The sequence below is a fragment of the Ranitomeya imitator genome, chromosome 3 (genome assembly GCF_032444005.1).
Source record: "Ranitomeya imitator isolate aRanImi1 chromosome 3, aRanImi1.pri, whole genome shotgun sequence".
Classification (NCBI taxonomy): domain Eukaryota; kingdom Metazoa; phylum Chordata; class Amphibia; order Anura; family Dendrobatidae; genus Ranitomeya; species Ranitomeya imitator.
Window position 1 is genome coordinate 512,469,040 of NC_091284.1, and position 24,473 is coordinate 512,493,512.

The 24,473-nt window shown below is 40.9% G+C and overlaps 1 protein-coding gene across 12 annotated transcripts in view; it reads left to right on the forward strand.

Moving 5' to 3' along the window:
• ABI3BP (ABI family member 3 binding protein) overlaps positions 1-24,473 on the forward strand; it is a 746,713-nt gene that overhangs the window by 449,244 nt on the left and 272,996 nt on the right. For all 12 annotated transcript variants that reach the window (XM_069757702.1, XM_069757705.1, XM_069757707.1 and 9 more), the window contains exons 7-8: positions 4,371-4,422; positions 5,634-5,672. In XM_069757702.1, coding sequence (XP_069613803.1) covers positions 4,371-4,422; positions 5,634-5,672 — 91 coding nt within the window. The remainder of the gene's footprint in view (positions 1-4,370; positions 4,423-5,633; positions 5,673-24,473) is intronic.

The window sequence follows — 24,473 nt, forward strand, 5'->3', positions numbered from 1 at the left end:
TAGCGGCTTGTGATTGGTCGCGGCCACGCGACCAATCACAAGCCGCGACGTCACCGCAAGCTATTAACGCGCTCATTTTTAAAAATGAGCGCGTTAATGGCTTTCAAAGACGTAGCGGGTTGTGATTGGTCGCGGCCGCGACCAATCACAAGCCGCGACGTCACCGCAAGCTATTGACGCGCTCATTTTTAAAAATGAGCGCGTTAATGGCTTTGAAAGACATAGCGGCTTGTGATTGGTCGCGTGGCCGCGACCAATCACAAGCCGCTACGTCTTTGAAAGTCATTAACGCGCTCATTTTTCAAAAATGAGCGCGCTAATAGCTTGCGGTGACGTCGCGGCTTGTGATTGGTCGCGGCTACGCGACCAATCACAAGCCGCTATGTCTTTCAATCCCAGGGCCTGAAGGGGAGGGGGTACTGGAACAGGGAGGGGGGATGGGAAAGGGGTGGGGGAGGTGCTGCTGCTGCTCTGATCACAGGCCTCACACAGCAGCAGATGGCAGCAGAGAGCACAGAGCACAAGCACAGAGGACGGAACTGGAACAGCACACAGCACTTGGAGGCAGGAGATCGGCGGGTTGATCACACTGGCTACCAATGGAATCTTTGACTCGGGTAACACAGAGGAGCTTGGACAATCGCACTGCACGCAAAATCTGAGAGAAAGATAGTGTGCAGGGCGGTGATCGGTATTTTAAATTAACCCCTTTGGCGCTGATTGGCTAGAAGCTATTGTTCAGCCAATCAGGGCCATAGGGGTTAATCAGGTGAGGTGACGTGGTGATCACCCCACCTACTGTGACGGCTGTGATTGGTGTGACGTCACACAGCACCACTCACAGCCTGTCACATGCTTTTTTTTTTTTAACAACTTTATTGGCAGCTTTGCTGTGATTGACTGGTGAGAGTTCACCAGCCAATCACAGTGATCGCCGACTCGAGGGTGCAGATCAGCCCCTCGTGGTGACGTACCAGGATGGCCTGCTGTTAGAAATAGCAGCCATCTTCACCCGGTCACCGCGCGATGCAGAGCGGTGACCTGAAATAGCAGTGCCGTACTAGTACTGCAGTTTGTGGGAACGCAGTTCCCGCAGCGCAGTACTAGTACGGCGCATGTCAGGAAGGGGTTAAAGACTTGAATCTTCCACTCCAGGATTCAACTAGTGTAGAAACTTGCAAACAAAATTATTATCATCTCAACATCAGTGATAAGCAATATATCACATTATTTGTTTTGTGTATTAGTTTTCATTTCAGAAAGGATCCCTTTTATTACAGATCTTGAATTTCACTTAGTCCTTACGACATATGGTGTAAGCTTACGTCAGATATCCTGTCCCTGACTTTGATGTATGTTCTGGTTCTGATCACACATTCTTCCCTGCATATGACAGCTGATTTGATGAGTTGTTATGTGTCTTTAACAACCACGGGTAGATCGGTGCTCCACCCATGGCTACTAACCAGTGAAACACACGCCAGACGGAAGCACGTCACAAATCACACCCATCGGTACCCCTGTCATGTGATCGAGGGATGCCGATAGGTTGTCATGACATTTGGGAAGATCCCTGTGCCTGTCATTGTAAATTTCCTGTGAACACCAACTCATGGCTGATGTTCATAAGAGATTGTGATTTTTTTTGCTATGCATAGCAGTGCTAAAGCATTGCTATCTATAACACAGGCGATCAAATGATGGCTGCTTCAAGTCTCCTAAGGGGACTATTAAATACACTAGAAAGTAAAAAAATAATACACATATTTGTTATCTCTGCATTCAAAAGTCTCTGATGTATCAAAATATAAAGTAAATTAATCTGATTGGTTAACGACGTAATGAGAAAAAAATCGAAACACCAGAATTACATTTTTTGGCTACCTCATTATTGCAGTAAAATGCATTAAGGCTACGTTCAGACTAGCGTTGTGCGCCGCTGCGTCGGCGACGCAACGCACAACGCACGCAAAAACGCGGCAAAACGCACGCAAAAACGCTGCGTTTTGCGACGCGTGCGTCGTTTTTTGCCGAAAATCGGACGCAAGAAAAATGCAACTTGTTGCGTTTTCTTGGTCCGACGCTTGCGGCAAAAAAGACGCATGCGTCGCAAAACGCAACAAACAAAAACGCATGCGTCCCCCATGTTAAACATAGGGGCGCATGACGCGTGCATCGCCGCTGCGTCGCCCGACGCTAACCCGACGCACACTAGCACAACGCTAGTCTGAACGTAGCCTTAGAGAAGATCAAAACATCGCATCTACCCCAAAATGGTATCACTAAAAACGTCAGCTCAGCTCAAAAATAAGCCATCACCAGCTCCAGACTTTTGAGACTTTGTATAAACTTGATGTATTTATCAATAAAATTTTAAAAACTCATGAAATGCTTACAATTAACATAATTTTAAGCAAAAAATACAATTTCAGGGCCCTACATAACTCCACAGCCTCCCGCACAGTGTGATCCCCACACAGTATGATACCACCACAGCTCCTACAAATTATGAGGTGTCATTGGTTCAATTCATTAATATTACTTCATAACCTATGGGAAGGCCATTTGATTAAAGGAGATGATCCTATTCTTATTGTCTGCACCTTAAATGCCATGAGGAAATAAATCTAGGGATAGCATATACTGTAACTCTAAAGAGGTCCTCTCTGCTCCTCTTCTTCTATAGCCACCTTTTTATTATTTCTATCTCACTATCAATATACAAGGCTAATCTCTTTCTCCCCTTTCCTTTCTAGAACTCCCTACCCTGTTTCATACAAAATTTTCAAATATCATAAACTGCTGAATGCGAAGCATATAACCTGGCCTAAACTATTCCAATACTAACTCCACCTGATGTGTCTCAACCTGGTTACTCCTTTTGCATACCTCATGTTTCTACTACTTATTAATTGTAAGCTTATACAGCAAGGAACTTACGTAATGGATTTTGTAAATAACTGTTCTAGGGCCCCTGCTCTTCTCCATTTACACCTTTGGCCTGGGACAGCTCATAGAATCTCACGGTTTTCAGTATCATCTCTATGCTGACGATACACAGATCTACATCTCTGGACCAGATATCACCACCCTACTAACCAGAATCCCACAAAATCTATTCGCTATTTCATCCTTCTTCTCCGCTAGATTTCTAAAACTTAACATGGACAAAACAGAATTCATCGTCTTTCCCCATCTCATGCGACTTCCCCAACGAGCCTATCCACTACAGTAAATGGCTGCCCACTCTCCCCAGTCCCACAAGATCGCTGTCTCGGGGTAAGCCTTGACACTGATCTCTCCTTCAAACCACATATCCAAGCCTTTCCCCTTCCTGCCGCCTTCAACTCAAAAATATTTCATGGATCCGCACATTCCTAAACAAAGAGTCTGCAAAAACCCTAGTCCATCATCTCCCGCCTTGACTACTGTAATCTCCTGCTCTGTGGCCTCCCTCTAACACTCTCGCACCCCTCCAATCTATTCTAAACTCAGCTGCCCGACTAATCCACCTGTCCCCCCGCTATTCCCTGACCTCTCCCCTCTGTCAGTCCATTCACTGGCTTCCTAGTATCCAGAGACTCCACTACAAAAGCCTAAGCATGACATGCAAAGCCATCCACAACCTGTCTCCTCCATACATCTGTGACCTCGTCTCCTGGTACTTTCCTGCATGCAACCTCTGATCCTCACAAGATCTCCTTCTCTACTCCCCTCTTATCTCCTCTTCCCACAATCACATACAAGATTTCTCTAGCGCGTCACCCCTACTCTGGAACTCTCTACCACAACATATCAGACTCTCACCTACCATCGAAACCTTCAAAATGAACCTGAAAATCCACCTCTTCCGACAAGCCTACAACCTGCAGTAACCACCAATTGACCAAACCCCTGCACGACTAGCTCTATCCTCACCTACTGTATCCTCACCCATCCCTTGTAGATTGTGAGCCCTCGCGGGCAGGGTCCTCTCTCCTCCTGTACCAGTTGTGACTTGTATTGTTCAAGATTATTGTACTTGTTTTTATTATGTATACTCCTCCTCACATGTAAAGCACCATGGAATAAATGGCGCTATAATAATAAATAATAATAATAGTAATTTATCTGTAACACTTGTAATTATTACAATGTGTTACCCAGACATTGTGCAGTGTCAAATGCTGCAGAAATTATTGATGGTATATAAATAAACAATAGTAGGGTCCTAGTTTTCCCTTTACTTTCCAAAATTAAAACTGTTTATAAGCTCTTCAAGCATAATTCCAGTTGTTGAATACTATCCATGGTCTTTTGTTATCCATATTCTGTTTACAATAATTTATTTTGTTATTCATACTGATGAGTGAATTTGCTTTTAATTACAGTATGCCACAGAAGACACAAAGGCATTCATTCCAATTACCAAAGTGAAGCAAGGTAATCTCAAATTGTCACATTTTATACATTACGAATATAGTTACTATCATAACACACACAGTATTATCAATGCATGATAATGACACCACATGCACTGTACTTCAAACAAATTAGACAGTTTATAGTTATATTAAAAAAGTTATCTTTAAAAAACAAAGAATTAAGGGTTTTAAACTGCATAATATAGATTACAAATCTGTGAAATCAGTACGGCCACTCAAAATCTGAGTGGGTGGTGACCCTGGAGGCCATTTTGAAGTCGGCCATTTTGGATTCAACTTTATTTTTCCAATGGGAAGAGGGTCATGTGACACATCAAACTTATTGAGAATTTCACAAGAAAAACAATGGTGTGCTTGGTTTTAATGTAACGTTATTCTTTAGTGAGTTATTTATAAGTTTATGACCACTTATAAAATGTGTTTAAAGTGCTGCCCATTGTGTTGGATTGTCAAAGCAACCCTCTTCTCCCACTCTTGACACACTGACAGCAACATCGCAGAAGAAATGCTAGCACAGGCTTCCGGTATCCATTGTTTCAGATGCTGCACATCTCGTATCGTAAGGCAATTGTCTATGCTGTGAAGAACGAGATGTGCAGAATCTGAAACAATGGATACTGGAAGCCTGTGCTAGCATTTCTTCTGCAGTGTTCCTATCAGTGTGTCAAGAGCGGGAGAAGAGGGTTGCATTGACAATCCAACACAATGGGCAGCACTTTTAACACATTTTATAAGTGGTCATAAACTTGTTATTAACTCATAAAAGAATAGAGTTACATTAAAATCAAGCACATCATTGTTTTTCTTGTGAAATTCTCAATAACTTTGATGTGTCACATGACCCTCTTCCCATTGAAAAAAAGTTGGATCCAAAATGTCCAACTTCAAAATGGACGCCATGGTCACCACCCATCTTAAAAACTTTTCCCCCTCCCATATACTAATGTGCCACAAACAGGAAGTTGATATCACAAACCATTCCCATTTTAATTAGGTGTATCCATATAAATGGCCCACTCTGTGAAGTGGCATCATTCTGAGGGGAAAAAATACATAATTATGTAAAAATAGTTTTAGTGTATTATAAATACAAAATGAGATAGGAAATACTTTTTTTACTTTAATCTTCTGGTTGTTGTTTTTAAAGTTCCAATTGTAGAAAGTCTATTTTAGTAGCAGCATAATAATAAATACATTTATTTTTCCCAGGATTTCAAAACATCACTAAACCCACACCATTACCTCCAGGTAATTATTTGGTTCACTGTGTCTTTCTGAATTGTATGTTTTTATTTTTTAGAAAGGATGATTAATTGTATCTAGAAATAATAATTTTTTGGCATAGCAAAAGATAAATAAAATGATAGTTGTCATTAAGTAGCACAAAATAGCAATGAGCAATAGTTGCTTCTGTCAATCTTCTGTATAGCCTCTGTTATATTTTCTGTTCTATATTTTCTTCCTTTACATGCTCTTTGCTTGTTGTTAGGGTCCTATATATCTTCTGCTTTAAAAAGCTGCATAGGCATTGCTTAATACAAATGGAACTATAATGCAAGATCTACAATTACAGCTAAAACATTGTATTATTCAGTCACCTCATTCATTAGATTTAAAGAGTTGGATGCCTTGCTTTTATAAAGTTTATGAGAAAACTGTAAATATATTTGGTTAGAGTCAAGAAAGTGATTTGATACATTGTTATTGCTAGTCCTATAAAAAGTAAGTAAAAAAAACAACTTTCAGACAGGATTTTATTAGTGGCAATGTAGTAGAAACAGGTCATTGGGGAAAACTAAATCAATTGAGAGCCTCATAAATAAAAATGTACTGTACTATTGAAGGCTTTTTTTTAAAGAGGTGTATGTCTAATATTCCAAAAAGTTGCATAATAGTGTTGACTTCTTAGGATCCTTATGGAATTCTAAGGCCTTGAAGGAGTGTATCGCCTTTTAAAGCATGTCTACACATTTGTAATAAACTTAACTGAAGTTTTATTATGTGAAATGTCAGACAATCGAGATACAGCTGACCGCACTTCCAGGACGCGAGCTAGCCCACACTCCGGACCTATCAAGCATGGATTGCAGCCGAACGAACAAGACTTCGGGTGCTGTAGCCAAGAAAGTCCAACATGCAAGAATCCAAAGGAAAAAGGAATGGCAGCACTCACCAGTCTTGACGGCAGGTAATACTTTATTGGTGCATATTCTTCATGGCTCGGGGGTGCATATTTACAGAGAAGTGTACAGGTAAAACGACGGCCGTTTCACGCTACTCGAGCGCTTCAACAGGTCTGTTGAAGCGGTCGAGTAGCGCAAAACGGCCGTCGTTTTACCTGTACACTTCTCTGTAAATATGCACCCCCGAGCCGTGAAGAATATGCACCAATAAAGTATTACCTGCCGTCAAGACTGGTGAGTGCTGCCATTCCTTTTTCCTTTGAAGTTTTATTATGTATTATTAAATACGTAGGCAATTAGGTAAAATAACAGTTAACAGAGCAAGGGGTTGACAGTAGCAAATTAGCAAAATCATACTTGTCATGAACAAACGTGGTGGTCTCTTCAGAATCAACGCATACACACATTAACCAAGTCCAAAGGAAAAAAAAAAAAAGCAATAGACAGCACCGCCAATAAGTCCGAATCATATATTGAGCATACCTGTTTGCGGATATAGGCTTACTTGCTGATCCCGGGTGCTTGAACCGAATATGACAAAATGCAATCCATGTTTCAAGAAAAACAGGTTACAGCACTCGCCGATCCTTTTAGTACTTTATTCATGCATACTTACAATCTTCACAGCTCAGGGGTGTGCAGGAAAAGGAGTGTGCAAGCATAGACAATGGCCGTTTCGCGCCTGGTATGGCGCTTCCACGGGTCTGACCGGCGAAATCCGCAGTCTGCAAGCACACTCCTTTTCCTGCTCACCCCCTAGCCGTGAAGATTGTAACTATGCATGAATAAAGTACTAAAAGGATCAGTGAGTGCTGTAACCTGTTTTTCTTGGAACATGGATTACATACACATATTAAGAAATTAAAAGCAACCTGGGTAGGATGAACAAGGAAAATGTTTATGAACAATCCATGTAAATATAAGCAAATATTTTTATGCTTAAACAAGACAAAAGTATTCTAGGAGGGATACCTTTATTATATAACCATAAAAATAATATTTGCAAGCTTTCGGAGCACAGAGGCTCCTTATTCAAGAAAGTTTACAAAATTAATTACTGAAACAATAGCACAACAGTTAAGAGATGTTATAGTATGGCATTTGGGCATGTGATGGATGGCATAATGCTACCTAAAGATAAGTCAAGGTGTTATGATACATATATAGATCAAAGCTAAATTTATGGAGGTCCTGTACTTTAACCTCTAGAGCTTGTACCAGATATGGGCCAAAAAGTAGTTAGAATAGCTGTAGCTGGATTTTAAATGTCATTCCACCTATCTTTAAGTGAGTTGAATAGAACAACCTGACAGTATAAAGTAAGCACATAGCTTTATAGGAACTACAGAGCCTATAAAAAGCCCACCTTTAGGCTATGTGCACACGTTTGGAAATATTCCGCAACTCCCTGCGGCAGGAAATACACATGCGGAATTGTCATGCGTATTCCCGCTAAACACTAGCATTTTGAAGCATAATTAACTAGCACTTTCCAAGTGATCTGTAGTATCGCTTGGAAAACTGATTGACAGGTTGGTCATGGTCACACTTGTCAAACATAGTGTTTGACAAGTGTAACCAACGTTTTACTATTGATGCTGCCTATGTAGCATCATTAGTAAAAGATAGAATGTTAAAAATAATACAAAAATAAAAAATCATGATATTGTCACCTTCTGGCGCCCCCCAGCCTTACCGAGCCTCGCAATGCTCCCGGCAACTCCCGTTCCCAATGATGCCTCACGACAATGATCCCAGATGAAATAGCATCACGTGAGACCGCTACATCATCACAGGTCATTGTTGCAAAGCATCACTGGGAACGGGAGCTGCTGGGAGCATCGCTAAGGGCTGGATCCGGGGGCCACCAGAAGGTGAGGATTATAACTATTTTTTATTCCCAGGGCATGGAGGAGAGTCTCCTCTCCTCCACACCCAGGTACCATCCACACATGATCCGCTTACTTTGCACATGGTGGGTATAGCTCCATGCAGAAAGTAAGCGGATCAATGCATTCCTATGTGTGTGGAATCGCCGTGAAACAACACAAAGAATGAGCATGCTGCGTATTTTTCCACGATGCGATTCTGCCATGGAAAAATACGCAGCTTTAGCACAGCATTACGGAATCCCATTGAATTCAATGGGTTGTGTTGTGTATGCGTTTTCACAGCGTTTTCACCGCGAAAAAATACTGCTAAAACGCATACAATCTGCAATGTGTGCACATAGCCTTAGTGTTCTAATTGCTGTTTATCTTACGTTTAATGAAATTTTCTAACAAGGGTGCTTAGTGTAGCCTTGGCATGGCAGAAAGGCTTAGCACAACATTCCTGACACTGTTTTTTTTTTTTTTTTATGCCCTCCTTGACCTCACTAGTGATTGATAGCACTAGCTTCCTGGAAGCAAGCACTGTCTGCAGAGAATGCTCAGACAAACCAGTGCTGTCAATCATGTGACAGATTAATACAAAACTTGTGGGATAAGCAGTGCACCGAGCCTCTCGGCCACACAAACAGTGAAGATGTAACTTAAATAACATTTACATAAATTTTAGTCTGTGATTATAGTTGGTTAGTTTTAAAGTCAGAAAAAATCAGTAATAACCTTTTAACCCTGAAACAATTACATTTTTGTTGATTAAAGTAATATTCATATAAACATTTATTATATTTGTGTTAATTTAACTGTTCCTATAATCAATAGAATCTTGCTTTGAAATGTGATGCATAATTTGTACTTTAAATGCCAATGCTAAGAGAAATATATATATATACAGTACAGACCAAAAGTTTGGACACACCATCTCATTTAAAGATTTTTCTGTATTTTCATGACTATGAAAATTGTAAATTCACACTGAATGCATCAGAACTATGAACTAACATGTGCAATTATATACTTAACAAAAAAGTGTGAAACAACTGAAAATATGTCTTATATTCTAGGTTCTTCAAAGTAGCTACCTTTTGCTTTGATGACTGCTTTGCACACTCTTGGCATTCTCTTGATGAGCTTCAAGAGGTAGTCATTGGAAATGGTCTTCTAACAATCTCGAAGGATTTCCCAGAGATGCTTAGCACTTGTTGGCCCTTTTGCTTTCACTCTGCGGTCCAGCTCACCACAAACCATCTTGATTGAGTTCAGGTCTGGTGACTGTAGAGGCCAGGTCAAATGGCGTAGCATCCCATCACTCTCCTTCTTGGTCAAATAGCTCTTACACAGCCTGGAATTGTGCTTGGGGTCATTCCTGTTGAAAAATAAATGATGGTCCAACTAAACGCAAACCGGATGGAATAGCATGCCGCTGCAAGATGCTGTGATAGCCATGCTGGTTCAGTATGCCTTCAATTTTGAATAAATCCCCAATAGTGTCACCAGAAAAGCACCCCACACCATCACAGCTCCTCCTCCATGCTTCACGGTGGGAACCAGGCATGTAGAGTCCATCCATTCACCTTTTCTGCGTCGCACGAAGACACGGTGGTTGGAACCAAAGATCTCAAATTTGGACTCATCAGACCAAAGCACAGATTTCCACCAGTCTAATGTCCATTCCTTGTGTACTTTAGCCCAAACAAGTCTCTTCTGCTTGTTGCCTGTCCTTAACTGTGGTTTCCTAGCAGCTATTTTACCATGAAGGCCTGCTGCACAAAGTCTCCTCTTAACAGTTGTTGTAGAGATGTGTCTGCTGCTGGCACTCTGTGTGGCATTGACCTGGTCTCTAATTTGAACTGCTGTTAACCTGCGATTTCTGACGCTGGTGATTTGGATAAACTTATGCTCAGAAGCAGAGGTGACTCTTGGTCTTCCTTTCCTGGGGCGGTCTTCATGTGAGACAGTTTCTTTGTAGCTCTTGATGGTTTTTGCCACTGCACTTGGGGACACTTTCAAAGTTTTCCCAATTTTTCAGACTGACTGACCTTAATTTCTTAACGTAATGATGGCCACTCATTATTCTTTACTTAGCTGCTTTTTTCTTGCCATAATACAAATTCTAACAGTTCATTCAGTAGGACTATCAGCTGTGTATCCACCAGACTTCTGCTCAACACAACTGATGGTCCCAATCCCATTTATAAGGCAAGAAATCCCACTTATTAAACCTGACAGGGCACACCTGTGAAGTGAAAACCATTTCCGGTAACTACCTCTTGAAGCTCATCAAGAGAATGCCAAGAGTGTGCAAAGCAGTCATCAAAGCAAAAGGTGGCTACTTTGAAGAACATAGAATATAAGACATATTTTCAGTTTTTTCACACTTTTTTGTTAAGTATATAATTCCACATGTGTTAATTCATGGTTTTGATGCCTTCAGTGTGAATTTACAATTTTCATAGTCATGAAAATACAGAAAACTCTTTAAATGAGAATGTGTCCAAACTTTTGGTCTGTACTGTATATATATATATATATATATATATATATATACTGCTCAAAAAAAATAAAGGGAACACTTAAACAACAGAATATAACTCCAAGTAAATCAAACTTCTGTGAAATCAAACTGTCCACTTAGGAAGCAACACTGACAATAAATTTCACATGCTGTTGTGCAAATGGAATAGAAAACAGATGGAAACTATTGGCAATTATCAAGGCACATTCAATAAAGGAGTGGTTCTGCAGGTGAGGACCACAGACCACATCTTAACCAATGCTTTCTGGCTGATGTTTTGGTCACTTTTGAATGTTGGGTGTGCTTTCACACTCATGGTAGCATGAGATGGTCTCTACAACCCACACAAGTGGCTCAGGTAGTGCAGCTCATCCAGGATGGCACATCAATGCGAGCTGTGGCAAGAAGGTTTGCTGTGTCTGTCAGCGTAGTGTCCAGAAGCTGGAGATGCTACCAGGAGACAGGCCAGTACACCAGGAGATGTGGAGGGGGCCGAAGGAGGGCAACAACCCAGCAGCTGGACCACTAGCTTTGCCTTTGTGCAAGGAGGAGCAGGAGGAGCACTGCCAGAGCCCTGCAAAATGACCTCCAGCAGGCCACAAATGTGTGAGTGTCTGTACAAACATTTAGAAACCGACTCAATGATGATGGTCTGAGTGCCCAACATCCAAAGATGGAGTTTGTGCTCACAGCCCAACACCGTGTAGGATGCTTGGCATTTGCCACAGATTCACCACTGGTGCCCTGTGCTCTTCACAGATGAAAGCAGGTTCACACTGAGCACATGTGACAGACGTGAAAGGGTCAGGAGACTCCGTAGAAAGTGATCTGCTGCCTGCAACATTCTTCAGCATGACTGGTTTGGCAGTGGGTCAGTAATGGTGGGGGGGCATTTCTTTGGAGGGACACACAGCCCTCCATGTGCTCGCCAGAGGTAGCCTGACTGCCATTAGGTACCGAGATGAGATCACCAGACCCCTTGTGAGACCATATGCTGGTGCGGTTGGCCCTGGGTTCCTCCTAATGCAGGACAATGCCAGACCTCATGTGACTGAAGTGTGTCAGCAGTTCCTGCAAGATGAAGGCATTGAAGCTATGGACTGGCCCACCCATTTCCCAGACCTGAATCCGATTGAACATATCTGGGACATCATGTATCGCACTATCCACCAACGTCACGTTGCACCACAGACTGTCCAAGAGTTGGCGGATTCTTTAGTCCAGGTCTGGGAGGAGATCCCTCAGGGGACGATCCACCGCCTCATCAGGAGCATGCCCAGGCATTGTAGGGAGGTCATACAGGCACGTGGAGGCCACAAACAGTACTGAGCATCATTTCCTTGTCTTGAGGCATTTCCACTGAAGTTGGATCAGCCTGCAACTTAATTTTCCACTTTCATTTTGAGCGTCATTCCAACTCCAGACCTCCGTGGGATATTAGTTGTGATTTAATTTGATCATTTTTAGGTTTTATTGTTCTCAACACATTCCACTATGTAATGACTAAAGATTTGCAACTGGAACATTTCATTCAGTGATATCTAAGATGTGGGATTTTAGTGTTCCCTTTATTTTTTTTGAGCAGTGTATATGGTAAAATCAATTGGGTCGTTCAAAAGTACAAATCATCCTACAACAAAACAAGCCCTCATGAGGCCATATTGATGGAAAAATACAATAAAATTTGGTCCTGGGAAGAAGGGGAGCAAAAAACGAAAACTGAAAATACAAAGATTCTGAAGAGGTTAAAAATTAAAGGGAATCTGTCACCCCAAAAATCGTATATGATCGAAGGCCACCGGCATCAGGGGCTTATCGGAGACCATCCGGAGCACGCCCAGGCATTGTAGGGAGGACATACAGGCACGTGGAGGCCACACACACTACTGAACATCATTTCCTTGTCTTGAGGCATTTCCACTGAAGTTGGATCTGCCTGTAATTTCATTTTCCACTTTGATTTTGAGCATCATTTCATTTCCAGACTTCGGTAGGATATTAGTTGTGATTACCATTGATCATTTTTAGGTTTTATTGTCCTCAACACATTCCACTATGTAATGAATAAAGATTAGAATATATCATTCAGTGATATCTAGGATGTGGGATTTTATTGTTCCCTTTATTTTTTTGAGCAGTGTATATATATGTATATATATATATATATATATATATATATATATACTAGCTGAAGACCCCTGCGTTGCCTAGGCTTAATAAATATCTGTGGTTAGTTATAGCACCTCACTTCTCTTATTTTCCCATCACGCCTCTCATTTTCCCCTCACTCCTCTTATTTTCCCCCTCACTACTCTCATTCCCCCCTAACACTTGTCATTTCGACCTCACATCTGTCATTTTCTGATCACTCCACTATTTTCCCTCACTCCTCTAATTTGCACTCACACCTTTTCATTTTCACCTCACACCTCTCATTTTCACCTCACACCTCTCATTTTTCCCTTAGTATATACATGTTTGTCATCTCCTGTGTATAGTATATACCTGTATGTCATCTCCCCTGTATACAGTATATACCTGTATGTCATCTCCTCCTGTATATTGTATATAACTATGTGTCATCTCCTCCTGTATATAGTATATACCTGTATAACATCTCTTCTGTATATAGTATATACCTGTATGTCATCTCCTCCTATATATAGTATATACCTGTATGTCATCTCCTGTGTATAGTATATACCTGTATGTCATTTCCCCTCTATATATTATATACCTTCTGTATGTCATCTCCTCCTCTATATACCTATTGTATATACCTATGTGTCATCTCCTCCTGTATATAATATATACCTGTATGTCATCTCTTCTGTATATAGTATATACCTGTATGTCATCTCCTCCTATATATAGTATATACCTGTATGCCATCTCCCCTGTATATAGTATATACCTGTATGTCATCTCCTCCTGTATATTGTATATACCTATGTGTCATCTCCTCTTTTATATAGTATATAACTGTATGTCATCTCCTCCTGTATATAGTATATACCTGTATGTCATCTACTCCTATATATAGTATATACCTGTATGTCATCTCCTCCTGTATATAGTATATACCTGTAAGTCATCTCCTCCTGTATATAGTACATACCTGTGTGTCATCTGCTCCTGTATATAGTATATACCTGTGTGTCATCCCCCCTGTATATAGTATGTTCCTGTATGCCATCTCCTCCTGTTTTAGACCTCGTTCACACGTTATTTGGTCAGTATTTTTACCTCAGTATTTGTAAATTAGCCTGATAAATCCCCAGCCAACAGGTAGCCCTCCCCCCTGGCAGTATATATTAGCTCACACATAATAGATATGTCATGTGACTGACAGCTGCCGTATTTCCTATATGGTACATTTGCTGCTCTTGTAGTTTGTCTGCTTATTAATCAGATTTTTTTTTTTGAAGGATAATACCAGACTTGTGTGTCTTTTAGGGCGAGTTTCATGTGTCAAGTTGTGTGTGTTGAGTTGCATGTGGTGACATGCATGTAGCGACTTTTGTGAGATGAGTTTTGTGTGGCGACATGCATGTAGCAACTTTATGTGTGTGGAGTTGCATATGACAGGTTAGTGTATCAAGTTGTGTGCCGCATGTTTTGCGCATGGCGAATTTTGCGCGTGGTGAGTTTTATGTGTGGTGCGTTTTGAGTAAGTTTTGTGTGAGGCAACTTTTGCATGTGTTGCAACTTTTGTGCATGTGGCAATTTTTCCGCGTGTGCAAGTTTTGAGTGTGACGAGTTTTCCATGAGGTGAGTTTTGCAAGTGTGGCTAGTTTTGCGTGAGCCTAGTTTTACATGTGGCGAGTTTTGCATGTGGCAAATTTTGCGCGTGGCGATTTTTGAGCGGTGACTTTTGTGTTTCGACTTTTATGTGGTGAGGTTGGTGTATGTGTGGTGAAATGTGTGCTGAGGGTGGTATATGTGTTCAAGCACGTGGTAGTGTGTGGCGCATTTTGTGTGTGTGTTTATATCCCCGTGTGTGGTGAGTATCCCATGTCAGGGCCCCACCTTAGCAACTGTACGGTATATACTCTTTGGCGCCATCGCTCTCATTCTTTAAGTCCCCCTTGTTCACATCTGGCAGCTGTCAATTTGCCTCCAACACTTTTCCTTTCACTTTTTACCCATTATATAGATAGGGGCAAATGTTTGTTTGGCGAATTGGAAAGTGCGGGGTTAAAATTTCGCCTCACCACATAGCCTATGACGCTCTCGGGGTCCAGACGTGTGACTGTGCAAACTTTTGTGGCTGTAGCTGCGACGGTGCAGATGCCAATCCCGGACATACACACATACATATACACACACACACATTCAGCTTTATATATTAGATGCATATACATATATGCTGTTTAACCCCTTTACCCCCAAGGGTGGTTTGCACGTTAATGACCAGGCCAATTTTTACAATTCTGACCACTGTCCCTTTGTGAGGTTATAACTCTGGAACGCTTCAACGGATCCCAGTGAATCTGACATTGTTTTCTCGTGACATATTGTACTTCATGACAATGGTAAAAATTCTTTGATAGTACCTGCGTTTATTTGTGAAAAAAACGGAAATTTGGCGAAAATTATGAAAATTTCGCAATTTTCCAACTTTGAATTTTTATGCAATTAAATCACAGAGATATGTCACACAAAATACTTAATAAATAACATTTCCCACATGTCTACTTTACATCAGCACAATTTTGGAACCATAATTTTTTTTTGTTAGGGAGTTATAAGGGTTAAAAGTTGACCAGCAATTTCTCATTTCTACAACACCATTTTTTTTTTAGGGACCACATCTCATTTGAAGTCATTTTGAGGGGTCTATATGATAGAAAATACCCAAGTGTGACACGATTCTAAAAACTACACCCCTCAAGGTGCTCAAAACCATATTCAAGAAGTTTATTAACCCTTCTGGTGCTTCACAGGAATTTTTTGAATGTTTAAATAAAAATGAACATTTAACTTTTTTTCACAAAAAATTTAATTCAGCTCCAATTTGTTTTATTTTACCAAGGGTAACAGGAGAAAATGGACCCCAAACATTGTTGTACAATTTGTCCTGAGTACGACAATACCCCACATGTGGGGGTAAACCACTGTTTGGGCGCATGGCAGAGCTCGGAAACGAAGGAGCGCCATTTGACTTTTCAATGCAAAATTGACTGGAATTGAGATTGGACGCCATGTTTCGTTTGGAGAGCCCCTGATGTGCCTAAACATTGAAACCCCCCACAAGTGACACCATTTTGGAAAGTAGACCCCCTAAGGAACTTATCTAGAGGTGTGGTGAGCACTTTGACCCACCAAGTGCTTCACAGAAGTTTATAATGTAGAACCGTAAAAATAAAAAATCATATTTTTTCACAAAAATTAACTTTCCGCCCCCAATTTTTTATTTTCCCAAGGGTAAGAGAAGAAATTGGACCACAAAAGTTGTTGTACAATTTGTCCTGAGTACGCTGATACCCCATATGTTGGGGGGAACCACCGTTTGGGCGCATGGGAGGGCTCGGAAGGGAAGGAGTGCCATTTGGAATGCAGACTTAGATGGAATGGTCTGCAGGCGTCACATTGCGTTTGCAGAACCCCTAATGTACCTAAACAGTAGAAATCCCCCACAAGTGACCCCATATTGGAAACTAGACCCCCCATGGAACTTATCTAGATGTGTTGTGAGAACTTTGAACACCCAAGTGTTTCACTACAGTTTATAACGCAGAGCCGTGAAAATAAAAAATCCTTTTTTTTCCCACAAAAATTATTTTTTAGCCCCCAGTTTTGTATTTTCCCAAGGGTAACAGGAGAAATTGGACCCCAAAAGTTGTTGTCCTATTTGTCCTGAGTACACTGATACCCCATATGTTGGGGTAAACCCCTGTTTGGGCACACGGGAGAGCTCGGAAGGGGAAGAAGCACTGTTTTACTTTTTCAACGCAGAATTGGCTGGAATTGAGATCGGACGCCATGTCGCGTTTGGAGAGCCCTGATGTGCCTAAACAGTGGAAACCCCCCAATTATAACTGAAACCCTAATCCAAACACACCCCTAACCCTAATCCCAACAGTAACCCTAACCACACCTCTAACCCTGACACACCCCTAACCCTAATCCCAACCCTTTTCCCAACTGTAAATGTAATCTAAACCCTAACCGTAACTTTAGCCCCAACCCTAACTGTAGCCTTAACCCTAGCCCTAACCCTAGCCCTAACCCTAGCCCTAACCCTAAACCTAGCCCTAACACTAGCCCTAACCCTAACCCTAGCCCTAACCCTAACCCTAACCCTAGCCCTAACCCTAGCCCTAACCCTAACCCTAGCACTAACCCTAGCCCTAACCCTAGCCCTAACCCTAGCCCTAACCCTAACCCTAGCCCTAGCCCTAACCCTAGCCCTAACCCTAGCCCTAATGGAAAAATGGAAATAAATACATTTTTTAATTTTTCCCTAACTAAGGGGGTGATGAAGGGGGGTTTGATTTACTTTTATAGCGAGTTTTTTAGCGGATTTTTATGATTGGCAGCCGTCACACACTGAAAGACGCTTTTTATTGCAAAAAATATTTTTTGCGTTACCACATTTTGAGAGCTATAATTTTTCCATATTTTGGTCCACAGAGTCATGTGAGGTCTTGTTTTTTGCGGGACGAGTTGACGTTTTATTGGTAACATTTTCGGGTGCGTTACATTTTTTGATCGCTTTTTATTCCGATTTTTGTGAGGCAGAATGACCAAAAACCAGCTATTCATGAATTTCTTTTGGGGGAGGTGTTTATACCGTTCCGCGTTTGGTAAAATTGATAAATCAGTTTTATTCTTCAGGTCAGTACGATTACAGCGACACCTCATTTATATCATTTTTTTATGTTTTGGCGCTTTTATACGATAAAAACTATTTTATAGAAAAAATAATTATTTTTGCATCGCTTTATTCTGAGGACTATAACTTTTTTATTTTTTTGCTGATGATGGTGTGTGGCAGCTCGTTTTTTGCGGGACAAGATGACACTTTCAGCGGTACCATGGTTATTTATATCTGTCTTTTTGATCGCGTGTTATTCCACTTTTTGTTCGGCAGTATGATAATAAAGCGTTGTTTTTTGCCTCGTTTTTTTTTTTTCCTTATGGTGTTTACTGAAGGGGTTAACTAGTGGGCCAGTTTTATAGGTCGGGCCGTTACGGACGCGGCGATACTAAATATGTGTACCTTTATTGTTTTTTTTATTTAGATAAAGAAATGTATTTAGGGGAATAATATTTTTTTTTTCATTATTTAGTAATATTTTTTTTTATTTTTTTTTACACATTTTGAAATTTTTTTTTTAACTTTTTTACATTGTCCCAGGGGGGGACATCACCGATCTGATAGCAGTGCAGCCTGCTTCACAGTGCCTGCTCTGAGCAGGCTCTGTGAAGCCACCTCCCTCCCTGCAGGACCCAGATCCGCGGCCATCTTGGATCCGGGCCTGGAACAAGCAGGGAGGGAGGTAAGACCCTCACAGCAACGTGATCACATCGCGTTGCTGCGGGGGGCTCATGGAAGCCCGCAGGGAGCCCCCTCCCTGCGCGATGCTTCCCTGCACCGCCGGCACATCGCGATCATCTTTGATCGTGGTGTGCCAGGGGTTAATGTGCCGGGGGCGGTCCGTGACCGCTCCTGGCACATAGTGCCGGATGTCAGCTGCGATAGGCAGCTGACACCCGGCCGCGATCGGCCGCGCTCCCCCCCGTTAGCGCCGCCGATCGCGCTGGACGTACTATCCCATCCGTGGTCATGGGGGCCCACCCCACCTTGACGGGATAGTACGTCCGATGTCAGAAAGGGGTTAAAGACAAGTTCACACACACATTCAGCTTTATATATTAGATGTATATACATATATGCTGTTTAAAGACAAGTTCAGTAATTCATTCCACCTTCACTGAGAATTCAGTGTATGAATTGATATTCAAATGAGACTATAGATCTGAAACCTCTGTCACTATGCCCAATGCTGCCATCCTGCTTTACTGACAGTCTTTATGCAATGTGATTTCATGCAATAGAGCCATCCAATGAGAGGAGGCATCACTGGATGGGGAATAGAGCTGGAATAGTAGAGGCTCATTTGCATATCAATTAAAACGCTGATTCCTCAATAACAGATGATTAATTGATTATGTAAAGATATTGCTGGTATTTTTTTGGCAATGCTACCTGTGGATATAAATAGTTTGGGTGTTAAATCCTGCTGACAGATTCCCTTTTACACACTAACAAAATGTTATTATTCAGAATCATTACAATATTGTGCTAAATGGGTTATCTTCTAAAAACAAGAAAACCATGCAGGGGAAATAAATGGCCAGATGTAGATTCCAAGTTTATGGGGAGCTTGGCTCTTGGTGATCTGATTTCTAAAACATGGTTGTCTATGTGAGAGAACCCATTGATCCTAACTGTCCATGTTCATTTCTTAAATGTACCAATATTTTAATGAAAATTGAATTGGAAAGCAATTCAGGAAAACACTAATAGGATGTTGATGACTTAATTCATGTTTTTGCTGGTATTTACAAACAGAGGGCATGTGTAATGTTAATTTGTACTGTCCTTGCCCTTCAGTTCCCTCTACAAACATTTGCAGTCTCTGGAAGCAAAAGAGGTTTGTAGAGATAATGCAGGACTTTACCCTTGCAAGTTTTAAGAGTTCTTGTATACAAATAAAGGTTTAGAAGTGTTTTCCAGATATATAAAGTTTTGTTTTGCATGTGTATATTTATTATATTTCAACCCAGTTTAACCTAAAACACATCACAGACACTTGTTCATGTTAGCCCTATGAGATATTACACTGTTGCTGCCAAGAAGAACAGCTGCCCAGATGAAATCAATCTGCAGTCTCTTGTATAACAGAACTATACTACAATATAAAAAGAACAAGAACAAAGAGCACCTAAGAATTTTAGTATACAACATGCAAACAATTACATATATTATAAACAGAGCTGTAAGAATTTTATGTTACTAAGTCCCTACTGATTTGTATTATGTTGTTTTTCATTCCTTAAAATTCCTTAAATGTACTGAGGGGGGAATAATACTAAACTCTGACGCTAGGTACTATTCACGGACAAGTCGTTAGCCTGGGTAATGATGAGGTCCGAGGACAGATACCAATAGAGCTCGTCATAAGCAAAAAGCTAAGGAAAGGCATAATCAGGTCACAGTCCGAGCTCAGAATTCCGGGAAGATAGTGGCTCAAGACAAACTGGCAAGACAAGTTCCAAGATCGGGCAACAAAGATCAAATACAGGAACACAAAGTACAGAGCATACACCACTTGAGCTAAGCTACAACTGACACTAATTGAAGGCAGAGTGCCAGCTAAATAGCCAGATAATCACTCGAATAGTAGACACATGGAGAGGTCTGCGCCCTGGCCCTGATTGGACGACTGACCTGTAACTCAACACACTGACAGCTCAGCATGGCCCAACCTCTGATTGAACAGCTGCACTGCACTGTCCATCACTGCACTGGCAGCTCAGCACGCCCCTGTACTAGAAGACACAAAAGCACACAGCGAGGTCAAAAATACTCTGTTGTAAAAAAGTCACAGTAAATAAGTTAGTGCTAGTCAAAAAATGAAAAAAATACAGGGTATTTAGTTAATACGTTTTTTTGCAAAAAAATGTATATTAAGCTGCTCCACCAATCGTCAAGGTATACCCATAATAGAGCAGTCCTATCTAATGTATATAATCCCTATCTGATGTATTTAAAACCTGATCATCTGTATAGTACCTGTATAAGCAGGGTTCAGAGAGAAAATATCGATGTGGACATGCAGGATGGAACAGCTTACATGCAAATGACCCATGGATAGTTTCTCTCTGAACCCTGCTTATACAGGTACTATACAGATGATCAGGATTTAAATACATCAGATAGGGATTATATACATTAGATAGGACTGCTCTATTATGGGTATACCTTGACGATTGGTGGAGCAGCTTAATATACATTTTTTTGCAAAAAAAAGTATTAACTAAATACCCTGTATTTTTTTCATTTTTTGACTAGCACTTGCTTATTTACTGTGACTTTTTTACAACAGAGTATTTTTGACCTCGCTGTGTGCTTTTGTGTCTTCAAGTTTCTTGGTGGTGTGAACAGGTTTCAACAGACTTGTTCACTGTGCAAGTAGCCCATGTGCTTTTGGTTCTGTAATTATTCTCTTGTTTCTACAAGACTGGGGAGTCCACCACTCCTCGGTGGGTCATTTGCATGTAAGCTGTTCCATCCTGCATGTCCACATGGATATTTTCTCTCTGAACCCTGCTTATACAGGTACTATATAGATGATCAGGTTTTAAATACATAAGATAGGGATTATATACATTAGATAGGACTGCTCTATTATGGGTTTACCTTGACGATTTTTTAGAGCTAGGGTTAGGCTTGGGGCTAGGGTTGAGGCTAGAGTTAGGGTTGTGGCTAGGGTTAGGGTAGGGGTTAGAGATATGGTTAGGGTTAGGGTTGGGGCTAGGGTTAGGGTTCTGTTGGGCTTAGGGTTGTGTTGGAGTTATGGTTGGAGTTACTGTTGTGGTGTTGGGGTTAGAGTTGTTTTGGGGTTAGGGTTGTTTTGAGGTTAGGGTAGTGTTGAGGATACGGTTATGTTGGGGTTATGGTTGGGGTGTTGGGGTTAGGGTAGTGTTGGAGTTGGGGGTTGTGGTTAGGGTTAGTGTTGGGATTAGGGCTAGGGTTGGGATAAGGGTCAGAGGTAGGGCTATGTTAGGGTTGGCGTTAGAATTGGGGGTTTTCCACTGTTTAGTTACATCAGAGGGTCTCCAACCGCAACATGGTGCCGCCATTGATTGCAGCCAATTTTGCATTCAAAAACTCAAACAGTGCTCCCTCCCTTCTGAGCCCTGCCCTGCACCCAAACAGTGACTTTCCCCCACATATGAAGTATTGGCGTACTCTGGAGAAATTGCACAACAAATTTTGTGGTCTATTTTCTCCTGATACCCTTGCGAAAATTAAAAAGTTTGGGTTTAAAATAAATTTTTTGTGAAAAAAGAAAAATGTTTATTTTTTCCTTTCACATTGCTTTAGTTCTCGTGAAGCACTTGAAGGGTTAATAAACGTTTTGAATATGGTTTTGAGCACCTCGAGGGGTGCAGTTTTTAGAATGGTGTCACTTTTGGGTATTTTCTGTCATATTGACCCCACAAACACTTCAAATGTGAGGTGGTCCCTAAAAACATGGCTTTGTAAATTTTGTTGGAAAAATGAGAAATCGCTGGTCAGATAAATTTTAACCCTTATAACTTCTTAACAAAAAAAATTATGTTTCCAAAATTGTGCTGATTTAAAGTAGATATGTGGGAAATGTTATGTATTAACTATTTTGTGCGATATGACTCTCTGATTTAAGGGCACAAAAATGGAAAGCTGGAAAATTGCCAAATTTTCAACATTTTTGCCAAATTTCCATTTTTTTTCATAAATAAATGCAAGTCATGTCAAAGAAATTTTACCACTAGCATGAATTACAATATGTCATGAAAAAACGATCTCAGAATTAGTGGGATCTGTTGAAGTGTTCCAGAGCTATAACCTCATAAAGTGACAGTGGTCAGAATTGTGAAAATTGGCTTGGTCACTAAGTGGTTAACAAAAATAGCAGCACTTAAGCCAAAGCCAAGTAAACCTTGTTCACTTACTGTTGCTTCACTTTCATTAGAATGTTGCTAAATAAAACAATCATGTTTGCAGATTTCTGTCAGGTCTCTGCAGTTCAGACCAGGGGCAGACATATCATTGGTAAAATCTGTGCAACCTCACACGTGCCAAAGAGGTAAGGGGGGCCATTTCCACCTCCAATGTACATAAAATTGTTCATTGTGATTGGAATGCAAAGGGCTCATATTTTGTTATTGCACAGGGGCCCTCTTCTGTCTGTGTCCCCAGTGGTTCAGACCAATGAATCATTGTGATTTTCAAGTTGACATGACAGACATGTGTGGACAGAAGAATGTGGAGATATATTGATTTATTTATTTTGATTTTTGTGCCTAAGCACAGGATGTTACATTATTATTTTGGAATAAATAACTAAGATATTGGATACAGTTAGGTCCATATATATATGGACAGAGACAACATTTTTCTAATTTTGGTTATAGACATTACCACAATTAATTTTAAACAAAACAATTCAGATGCAGTTGAAGTTCAGACTTTCAGCTTTCATTTGAGGGTATCCACATTAAAATTGGATGAATGGTTTAGGAGTTTCAGCTCCTTAACATGTGCCACCCTGTTTTTAAAGGGACCAAAAGTAACTGGACAGATTTAATAATTTTAAATAAAATGTTCATTTTTAGTACTTGGTTGAAAACCCTTTGTTGGCAATGACTGCCTGAAGTCTTGAACTCATGGACATCACCAGACGCTGTGTTTCCTCCTTTTTGATGCTCTGCCAGGCCTTCCCTGCGGTGGTTTTCAGTTGCTGTTTGTTTGTGGGCCTTTCTGTCTGAAGTTTAGTCTTTAACAAATGAAATGCATGCTCAATTGGGTTGAGATCAGGTGACAGACTTGGCCATGCCAGAATATTCACTTCTTTGCTTTAATAAACTCCTGGGTTGCTTTGGCTATATGTTTTGGGTCATTGTCCATCTGTAGTATGAAATGACGACCAATCAGTTTGACTGCATTTGGCTGGATCTGAGCACACAGTATGTCTCTGAATACCTCAGAATTCATTCAGCTGCTTCTGTCCTGTGTCACATCATCAATAAATACTAGTGACCCAGTGCCACTGGCAGCCATGCATGCCCAAGCCATCACACTGCCTCCGCCGTGTTTTACAGATGATGTGGTATGCTTTGGATCATGAGCTGTACAACGCCTTCGCCATACTTTTCTCTTTCCATCATTCTGGTAGAGGTTGCTTTTGGTTTCATTTGTCCAAACAATACAGGTCCTTCTCAAAAAATTAGCACATAGTGTTAAATTTCATTATTTACCATAATGTAATGATTACAATTAAACTTTCATATATTATAGATTCATTATCCACCAACTGAAATTTGTCAGGTCTTTTATTGTTTTAATACTGATGATTTTGGCATACAACTCCTGATAACCCAAAAAACCTGTCTCAATAAATTAGCATATCAAGAAAAGGTTCTCTAAACGACCTATTACCCTAATCTTCTGAATCAACTAATTAACTTTAAACACATGCAAAAGATACCTGAGGCTTTTATAAACTCCCTGCCTGGTTCATTACTCAAAACCCCCATCATGGGTAAGACTAGCGACCTGACAGATGTCAAGAAGGCCATCATTGACACCCTCAAGCAAGAGGGTAAGACCCAGAAAGAAATTTCTCAACAAATAGGCTGTTCCCAGAGTGCTGTATCAAGGCACCTCAATGGTAAGTCTGTTGGAAGG